A 10,185-nucleotide genomic window follows, 5' to 3' on the forward strand; every position below is an offset into this window, starting at 1 on the left:
ATGTGCACGCATAACTCAGTAACATGATCTGACTATGTATACAATAATTGCATGGAGAATATTTATAGCTCTATAAATCCGTGAAGGCATATATAAAAATGATCAATTTCATTTTAGGGGCTCCAAAGTAATTTAAACCCATAATCTTAGCCTATTCCAGCACACCACAAATATCCATTTTATAGAAGGGCAGATGGCAAAAAATAAGTATTGGGCTTGGTCCTCTGATACTCATTTCCAGTTGCACACATATCATATCAAACTTGCCTGTGCAAATTTGTCCTTTGCCATGAATTTCCCTCTGCCAAGTTAATTTTGACGAAATGCTGTCCTTGGCTGGGACTGGCCGTGAGAGATCATAATTTAGCCACTGAGTCAGGTACACCCTGACCTTTTTGTGATGGCAGCCAAAGAAGGTGCTAGAGGGAGACTCATCAGTTGACAATGATGATGGAATTGACCCCTTCTCATTGTCCCTAGTTCCCAGCCAACACAGAAGGGGAATCTGGTTCAGAATATTTTCTGGGACTTCTCCACAACTTTCTGGCATAAGATTTATATTAGAAACTAAGTAAAGCACAACATAGTTGAGGAACTTTCTCAAAAAACAGCAAGTCCCTAAAATTCCTCTTCTCTGACATTCTGCTCACAAAAATGATTCGAACTATTTTAATCCAAACTGGCCAAACTCTAATGAAAGATGAAAGTACTAGGTTTTTAGAAATAATATATAGGTATAGGCTTGAAGCTTAGACAGCCCTGGATTCAATTCTTGGCTTTGTCACCTCCAAATCTAGTGGCCTTGAGCAAGTTCCTTGACCTCTCCAAGCCTCAGTGCACACATATGTAAAATGAGAGAGGAATCACCCAGCAGGCAAAGTGGTCCTAAGCTTTAGAAACAATGCTTATAAAGTGCCTGCCTCACATAGACCACAACAAACAGCAGCGCTGATTGTTACTATGTGAAATGTTGTTCCAGGGTATAATAAAATCCTCTGAAGCACAGTATGTTTGGGGTGGGAAGAAAAGCAAGAGAGAATCTAGAACAGGTTCTAACTTTGATTTTAGCCAGGCATAAATCGTGAGTGGTAGGATCCAGGGAAGAGGGCAAGCGCACTGGAGATGGGAACACCGGAGGCCTGCGAGTCTGTTCACAGATGTTCTCTTCCCACCGGTTAGGTAAATTCGAGTTCTTCATATACATTCCAGTCTTGAATTCAAGAGACAGAAAGCCTATCCTTTTCAACTGTCATGCTCCAAATCTGGTGGGACTTTTCAGACAAATTGCATACTCTAAAATATGGGTACAGATGTCAGCCTCAGTATCACATTCGAGTCAACGCAGAGGGAGATCAATGCTGAATGATTTTTCTGTCTACATTTCTAGCTTTTCAGAAAAAAATTGAGATGTTTTGATTAAAACTCATTTTATGAAGGAAGGTGAGAGAGGGAGGGAAGGAAAGAAGAAAGACAAAAAATGCATTCCCTTTACGATTATACTTTCATCCTGTCTTGCTTCCTTTAGCGAAACTGGTACCATGTGTAATAGTAAAACAAAGGTCTTAATCTGGTTTCTAGTGTCACCTACTGGATTCATTGGGAATTACAGCCAACATCCTCCAGCGTTCCCAAAATTACACCTATATAAGCTAGAGAGGAGGAGGGGAAAAGATCTCTGTCAGTTGCTGTGTTTGCAGTGCAAAGTGGGGCAAAGCTGGCAGCTTATAGCACAATAACAAAGGTGACAAAATGAGAATGTAAGTCCATGAATTGCAGATTTTCTGAAACATGAAAGGCTCTGATCTTTAAGAAGGTGAATGTCAGATGATCCCAAAATGTCATCATCCCACTTGAAGATGACAAGGTAATTCTCAAAAGCAATAAAAATTAGCATAAAAGTTTAATGCTATATTAGTTGTAGAGCAGCTGTGTTGAACCATGATTAAAAGCATGAATTCTAGAGTCAGACCACCTGAGTTCAAATCCAAGCTGTTGATAATTACTAGATGTGCAATGCAAGGCAAGTCACATCAACTCTGGGCTTCCGTTTCCTCATCTGTAAAGTGGAGATAATTATAATGCCACCCTTGAAGAGCTGCTGTGAGGGAGAGATGAGGCTATACATAGGAAGCACTGTGAACAAAGCCTACCACGTGGTTAGCACGTGGAAAACGTGGCTGTGATTGTAATCCATTATTAGTACATAAAGCAGACTGATATGATGGGAAATGTGCCATAGGGGTGCTCCAAAGACCTGTGCATGAGTCCCAGCTCTGCACCTGACCTGCTAGGCACCTTTAGGCAAGTCTTTTAAACTCTCTGAACTTCAGTCTTCTCATTTGAAAGACAAGACCACCACCCAGCACACCAGCTCCCAGGCTCACACGCAGGCACACACTGCTCAAACGTAAAACACCACATATGTATGCAAGGTGCTGTCTGCACAAGAAAACATGCAAAATCCTTACAGTTAAAATGGTTGGGGTTACAAATGCCCAGCAGACTTTCCAGAAGATGTTGGGCTGGAATCCGATCATCATCTCTATATCCTCACAGAATCTTTGCAAGCCTGCAAATAGACAAGCAGAAAACAGGTATAAGGCACAGTAGCAGGAGGGCGAGATGGGGGCATGGCAGGCACTAGAGCCCCTCACTCAAGCACCATTGGCTAGGGCTGGCCCCAGCCTGGTATCAACATGACCCCTATTATGCAGGGAACCGTCAGACAAATGACACGCTGCCAGGAAGATTAAGGCAAATTGGACACTTAAATAGATATTAAATATGCTCTGTGGTGAGGTTCAAAAATGTCAGCCCACGGTAACATCTAAAAAGCTCAGTTCCAGCCTGGCCCAGGCTATCAGCATTGTCACAAGCTGACATCTCACACATGCGGCTGTTTCCTGAGGTGCTTGGTGACAACTCTGGCAAGATCGGTGAAGATTGTGGTCAATAAGCAGAGTGTATTCTGAAAACCTTGGAATTTAGAGATAAAATCACTGCACACTGGCTTTTATCTTCTACCCTCCCAAGGACCCTATTCCAATGAGTCATTTATCTTTGCGCCATGCAAGATGGTAATAGCACACAAAACCCAACGTAAATTCCAAGTGTCCTTCACCCACTTTGTTGGAACTCAAAGGACTGCTGTCTTCTTGGTCATTCATCAACCTCACTAAAGTAAAAACAGAGGAGATGGTTACTCTCATGGCCCTAGACAATTGCCATCCCTACTCCCTATTAGTTTAGGAAGGTTTTCAAAACCACTCCTCAAAAGAAAAAGGCGTTGAGAAATATTTTAGAATTGGGCAGTTTCTTGCATTCTTTCCCAAACTCATCAGAAGTATGGCCTTCCCTGAACTGTGGGACCGAGATGTTGAAGGGACCTGTGCCCCCCACCACCCCCATCTCAGTCCCCACTTATCCTTCCTGGTCCTGTATTTTCAATGCCTGCTCTCTGCTACTTGGAAGTGGGGAAGGATAAATGTGATGTGAGAAGACAGTGTCTTGCTGGGCTAGAAAAGTGACTGGAGTTTTCCTTCTGCAGAATGGAATAGTTCAATTCAGACCCTTAAAAAAATGGCCCCGCTGGGCCAGGCATGGTGGCTCTAGCCTGTAATCCCAGCACTCTGGGAGGCCAAGGTGGGTGGATCACTTGAGGCCAGGAGTTCAAGACCAGCCTGGCCAACTTGGTGACAACCCATCTCTACTAAAAATACAAAAAATTAGCTGGGTATGGTGGCGCATGCCTGTAATCCCAGCTACTTGGGAGCCCAAGGCAGGAGAACCATTTGAACTCGGGAGGCAGAGGTTGCAGTGAGCCAAGATCGCACCACTGCACTCCAACCTGGGCAACCAGAGCGAAACTCTGTCTCAAAAAAAAAAAAAAAAAAAAAAAAAAAAAAAAAAAAAGAATGGCCCTGCTGTTCTATATCTTGATTTGGGTGCTGGTTACACTGGAGTGAAAATTCATTGAGCTGTACACTCAAGATACATACTCTTGTGGAGAAAAAGGAACCCTAGTACACTGTTGGTAGGAATGTAAATTAGTACAGCCACTATGGAAAACATTGTGGACATTCCTCCGAAAACTAAAAATCGCATTACCATATGATCCAGCAATCCAGCTACTGGGTGTATATCCAAAGGATTTGACATCAGTATGTCCAAAAGATACCTGCACTCTCATGTGTATTGCAGCATCAATGGAATCAGCGTAAGTGTACATCAACTGATGATGAATGGATAAAAAAGAGGTGGTGTACATACACTATGGTGTACCATTCAGCCTTTTGAAAGAGAGGAAATGATGTCATGAGTGATAACATGGATGAACCTGGAGGACATTATGCTAAGTAAAATACGCCAGGCACAGAAAGACAAACACTGCATGTTCTCACTTATGTGTGGAATCTAAAAAGAAAGAATTGAACACATAGAAGGAGACAGCAGCATGGTAGTAACCAGAGGTTGGGGAATGGGGAAAATGGGTGGATCTTGGTCAAGGATACAGTGTTTCAGTTAGACAGGAGGAATAAATTGTAAGTATTTGAAGTGATAGATATGTCAATTAGCTTGATTCAATCGTTCCACATTGTATAACACATAGCATCACTTTTGTACCTAGTAAATATATACAATTATAATTTGTCAATATCTAATAAAAATATATAAATGAAAAATATATCATGTATGTACATTATACTTTAATCTTAAAATTAACCCAAAAAACTCCACTCCGAACACCACTATCAAAATAATGGGTCCTGAGACCCTTCACAGCCCTCCGCTCCTAACATTTGCTTTTACTTCCTACCAAGCTCAGATTGAGGAAGTCAGCCACCCCTCAGGACAGCGAGTCTCCAGGCCGCCTGACAACAGCCATCATGGAGGGCCGCCAAGACTGTGCTGGGAACAGTATGAGGACTCATCCAAGGCACCTTTTCCCAATTCACTCTAAAATGCCTTAGGTTGCAGCTGAGCTTCCCACTCTACTTTAAGGCAAGTCTGACAGCGGTCAGTCACGAACATGGTACAGTGGAAAGAGCACTGGACTGGGAGTTAAGGTCCAAGAGTTGATACCCAGTTCTGCTACTGACTCACTGTGTGACCTTAGGTGAAACAGTCTCCCTGCCCAAGCTGTTGTTCATTGGGGAGACTGAGCCGAATGAGCTCTTAAGGCTTTTCCAGAGAGGTCAATCCATGATGCAAGGACACTCCAGGTTGCTTTCTTGGGTCTACAGGTGAGAACTGCATGCTTTGAGCAGCTGACCTGATCACCTTTGGATTTGTTAGTCTCCTTTAGTTTTTATTACACACCTTCAAATGAGTGGCCTCTAAACACGAGGCCGTCTGAGCATAACTGAGGGGAGAGAATAAAATAAATAGAAGTCAAAGCTGAGGCCCTGAAAAATACATATAAAGCACCAACAGCAGGCCTCAGTTCTTTTTCTAAAAAAAAAAAAAAAAAAGAGAGAGACTCTAGAAATTTCTATTATTAGCATCAATCCTGTTGCCGTGTTTTTCCCCTTCATGAAACCATCCCCAAGAGATGGTGGCATGTGGCTTGACTGGGGACACTGTTATGATAGGGCTCAAGGTTAGACCTAAGGAATACACATAAGCAGCCTCCTATAAGAGGTGGGTGTCATGGTAGAAGTGCCCAAGCCCCCCAAGAGAGAATAAAGATCTGGACCCCAGGTTGTAGGAAGGGGTGGATCATGGGTGCTCAGTTTTCAGCAAGAGACAACTTAATGAAGAGGAGCAGTCCTGGGACCAAGAGTGAAAAGGCTTGGGTTCCAGGGCCAGTTTGAAGCCTGGAAAGTCATTTCCCCCCTTATGCAACCCTCCTGCACCGTGCCCATTCCCGAGTCAAGCTCTCCAGTTCCTCCAGCCTCTGCCTCGCTCACGGCACCCAGACCTTGGCCCACATTCAAGTCCCCACCTGAGTCCTTCACTGAGTCAACAGCTATTTTCATCTTAGGCCTCTGTTTATATGGCTTCCTCTGCCTGCTTTCTCCTTTCCCCTAATCCACATCCATCTTGCCTTCAAGGCCTAACTCATGATAAAGGAATTGTTCATGGAGCCTTGAGCATGGGCAAGAGGGACTTGCCTGCTGCATGACCTCGAGCCTGGAGGGGTAAGAGGGCAAGTAGTCAGGCCCCAAAAGGGCTCTGAGCAGCTGCTTCTCAAAAATGAGTCTGAATTAGTAGAAAAACAGCGGGGGAAAAAAAAAGGTGGTGAACCTGTGGCTATTATTTTAGACTCAAACAGGTATGAGGCTCAGAAATCAGTCCATGACAAACTGCATACAATCAAAAGATCCTGAACTGAGATGTCAAGGACTTGCTTCAACCAGTCAGTCATTTTCCCCCATGCACCTTTGTGGCTTTTGCCTCTCTAAACCACACCCGTGCCCTTGGTCTGGATATTGTTCATAGGGGCTGCTCACCCTCCTGGGTGGCCAGGTGTGGTTCCTCTGTGAGCACAGGTGGTGGCTGTTCAATAACATTGTTCCTCCAGCCAAAAGACCACTGTACTGGCTCCAGAAAAATGCAAATCATTTTTTCAAAATGACTCTACTTAGATAAAAGTCTGCTGAAGGGACCACTTCTACACAAAACTCAGGGAGTTTTACCTTTAAACCTGGATACCTCAAAGCCAGCTATTGGCCATTGAGGCATGTTGACTTGAGAACGTCAAACAACTGTTTCAATCTAATAAAACTTGAAAATTGTACCTGCCATATTTCAAACGTTTGGATGATATCCTCTAGAATCTAGAGATTATTAGAAACAAGAAGAAAACACAAATCTCTTCAATTCACTGGCTTTTTAAAATTCTGGCTAGGAAGGTAGTACACCAGGTGAGTCAGGTTCATTTTAACCCTTCACAGGTTTATGTTCTACTATTTTAAATGAACTCTGCACTGGTTTGAGGCCTCATGATCTCAATAAAGAATACAGTCTTCTGGGATATAAATTACAGATTTGTGCAGGTTTTTGTTTTTTTTTTTTTTTAACCTCAAACAGTCATGTTAGCTTATTTTTCTTCCTGAGCTTCACTTCTTAGAATTCCATCCAGATCCTAATCAGAGGCGTACAGCCACATCTGACACTGCAGAAGTCAGGTTCAACCTGAGCCCAGCACAGAGGCAACCTGATTCTGGAGGCAAACCCAACACCAGCACTCTTACTTAGAAACCAGGGGATTCCCTGGGTGGTCCCAAGGAAAATTAACATAGCCCAGGGACTAAAGCACTCAGGATTTATTTTTTCCTTCAGAACTAAGAAACCTATGACTAGATTTGTATGGGGGTGGGGGACAAGCTATTTGATTCCAAAAAACAGAAATATTAAGAGGTTCCTATTTTAATGATGTTTTAAACCATCCTGAACAGCCCTGTTTTATAGGGAAGAGCTGTGCAGACGTGCCCTTTGTGGCAATCAGCAGTTAGGGTACAGGTAACAGAAGATGGAAATGAGATAGTTACTTGCACTTGGGCCAGTGCTGCAAATAAAGAGCTTTCCTGACTTTGCCAACTGATCATCTGGTGACCTCAGCTTACATGTGGACCCATAAGGGGCTGAGTTGCCAAAGAAGGACCTTGGAGGCTTCTTCTTGCCTCTCCTGGCAAGGTCTTTAGTTTCTGGGCAGAAAGTTATGATTGCCTGTGGTGGATTTCACTGGGTTTCTACCACTCTCTGCTCAGCTAGAAAGCACTTTGAAGCCTCACCCTAACTCCGACAGCAGGTCTTCAATCACACCATCACTGCAGGATCCAGGCTGTCTTATCAGCCAAAAGTGCTGGCAGCTTGGTCTCTGATCTCATCAGGACAGCTGGCATGCCTGCGCACCTCTCTTGCCAGGAACTAAACTCTCCCTGCAGTGGGGATGTAGTCTCTAGTCTGAGATAAATTCCCCTCCTACCAATGTCCAAAACTGACTGCAAGTATCATCCTGTTTCTGGAGTGAGCACCAGGATGTTTACACAGGAGGTTTCTTTTTTCCATCTGGATTCCCACTCCACCCCCTTTATTTTAATGAGCTTTCCAGAAAAGCAAGACGCTGTTAAGCACGTGTTGGGTGGAGGCTAACAATTACTTTAAAAATAAGATGCTCGTAACGGGGATACCTGCAGAGCTCTGCAGACCCCTCTGGCCTAGACCCCTCTTCCTTTGGGCTCCAGATGCATATCCTGCATTCCAAATAATATCTTTTACTTCCTTTTGGCTTAGAATATGTTGCTGTCTTTTTTGAGCTCTGAAGTACAGTTAGATAATCTGAACTGGAAATGTTCGCCTTCCAGATATTTGCTATGGTGGCGCTCTCTCTCTCACTCTCTCTCTCTCTCTATATATATATATATATAAAAATAATATATATATATATTAGTGAGGCCTCGGGACAGTTCTGAGCAGACCTCTAAGCAGAAAGAAGTCAGTAGGGCCTTGAATCAAATAGGACTTTCTTTAACTGACAGTGCATACAAGGGACCAGGAGATACCCTTGAAACCCAAGGACAAACACCTCCACACAAAGGGCAAAGATGACATCTGATAGCTCACCATTTCTGTTCTTGATAATGGCCCCACTGATATAGCGAGCTGGTTGCTATTGTGAGAGTAAGAAGGATAAACTGTAAGACAACTGGAAGTGTATTCCTGGAAAAATCTGAGATTGAGATATTGCATCACAGGCGCTTATGATGCTGATAAAGTTTCCTAAGGATCTGTGAGCTGAGTGGTCTCTTCTCACTACAGTACCCAGGGACCAGCTACAAAGTTATCCCTCAATTCAAGCTGCATGGACACTGAAGATCAGGAAATAATTTCATGCCTGCAAAGTAGCCTCCTTCTCCCTGATCTGGCCATTGTTCAAAAGCATTAACTGTTCACATGCCAGACCACACCCAAAGGGGTATCTGAGTCCTAGGAATTTCTGATACAAAGATTTTTAAGTTTCATCTTCAGCCACCTCTTGTTTCCCTATTAAATTTGGATCACAGTGGTCTTGAGGCAAGTTTGGAAACAAAGGTGCAGCTCTCTTAGGTTTCCTAAATAGTTGCAATTTAAGCCTTGTATTGTCTTATTAAGTATGGAAAATCTGCTTGCCATGAATGCCTTACCGACACTCAAGCTCTACTTCAGCAACAGGCACAGTAATTTCCTTACCATACACATAAGAGATCCCCACGAGCTCAAAAATGGCAATGATGACAAGGGCATAGGAGGCAGCATAGGTGTCCACAAGCTGAAACATGTAAATTCCACCCTAACAGGAGAGAGAAACAACCAATATCAAATACGTCCTGGAGCCAGGCTATCTCTTCCCACGTTTTACAGCCAGTTATCTCAAACCTAAGAAGAGTCAGGTGCAAGCAGTAACCTACACCTGGTCCAGCATGTAAGCTGGAGGCCTTGCTGTGTCAGCAAAGCACTTCCTCAACAGGCTCCGAGCTAATCAATATAACAAGCACCAAAAAAAGCGATTTAACATCTTATTCTTGGAAGGCAAAGGTCAACCTCTGAAGAAGTATATGTGAAAGCAGCCAGATTGCTTTATTTTTGCTTTAAGCAATTGATCATATCCACCTATGTATCTGCATTCAATTGACCCTCCGATGACCTTTAGGTGTCTCTGGGTATTTCTCACACATCCCCATGAATCTCTACCTCACTCTTTAAGTCTCCCAACAATAAATAAGGTGCAGAGACCTTCACATTCCAATCCATTATTTTACAGAGGAAGAAATTAAAGCCCTGGTAGTTAGATTGCTCAAGGCCACAGAGACAACAAAAGCAATATATATACTGAGTGAGTTAACACAATTTACCAAGACACTCAGGACTAGAAGAAACTGAAGTGCCTGTTGACTCATACATGACAGTAATCATCAGAAAATGTACCTGGTTGGTAAATAAAGATTTTTATGTATTCTGTTTTCTTTTTCCTAATTTTTTATTTACTTTTTTAAGAGGCGGGGTCCCACAATGTTGCCCGGGCAGGAGTATAGTGGTTGTTCACAGATGCAATCAGAGCACACTGCAACCTTGAACTCCTGGCCTCAAGCAATCCTTCTACCTCAGCCTCCCAAGTAGCTGGGAATAGAGACATGAGCCACTGCACCAAGCCACGTATTCTATTTTCTTAAAGTAGGACACACCTGCCTTGTTGGCTCAATA

General features: G+C 43.3%; 1 protein-coding gene across 1 annotated transcript in view; it reads right to left on the minus strand.

Moving 5' to 3' along the window:
• The window catches only part of SLC6A5 (solute carrier family 6 (neurotransmitter transporter), member 5), a 62,754-nt gene that overhangs the window by 4,941 nt on the left and 47,628 nt on the right, over positions 1–10,185 (minus strand). Inside the window, exon 14 of the mRNA XM_011965402.1 lies at positions 2,469–2,569. Within this exon, the coding sequence (XP_011820792.1) occupies positions 2,469–2,569 (101 nt within the window). The remainder of the gene's footprint in view (positions 1–2,468; positions 2,570–10,185) is intronic.

This window comes from Mandrillus leucophaeus, unplaced genomic scaffold (genome assembly GCF_000951045.1).
Source record: "Mandrillus leucophaeus isolate KB7577 unplaced genomic scaffold, Mleu.le_1.0 Scaffold723, whole genome shotgun sequence".
In the NCBI taxonomy this organism is placed as follows: Eukaryota; Metazoa; Chordata; class Mammalia; order Primates; family Cercopithecidae; genus Mandrillus; species Mandrillus leucophaeus.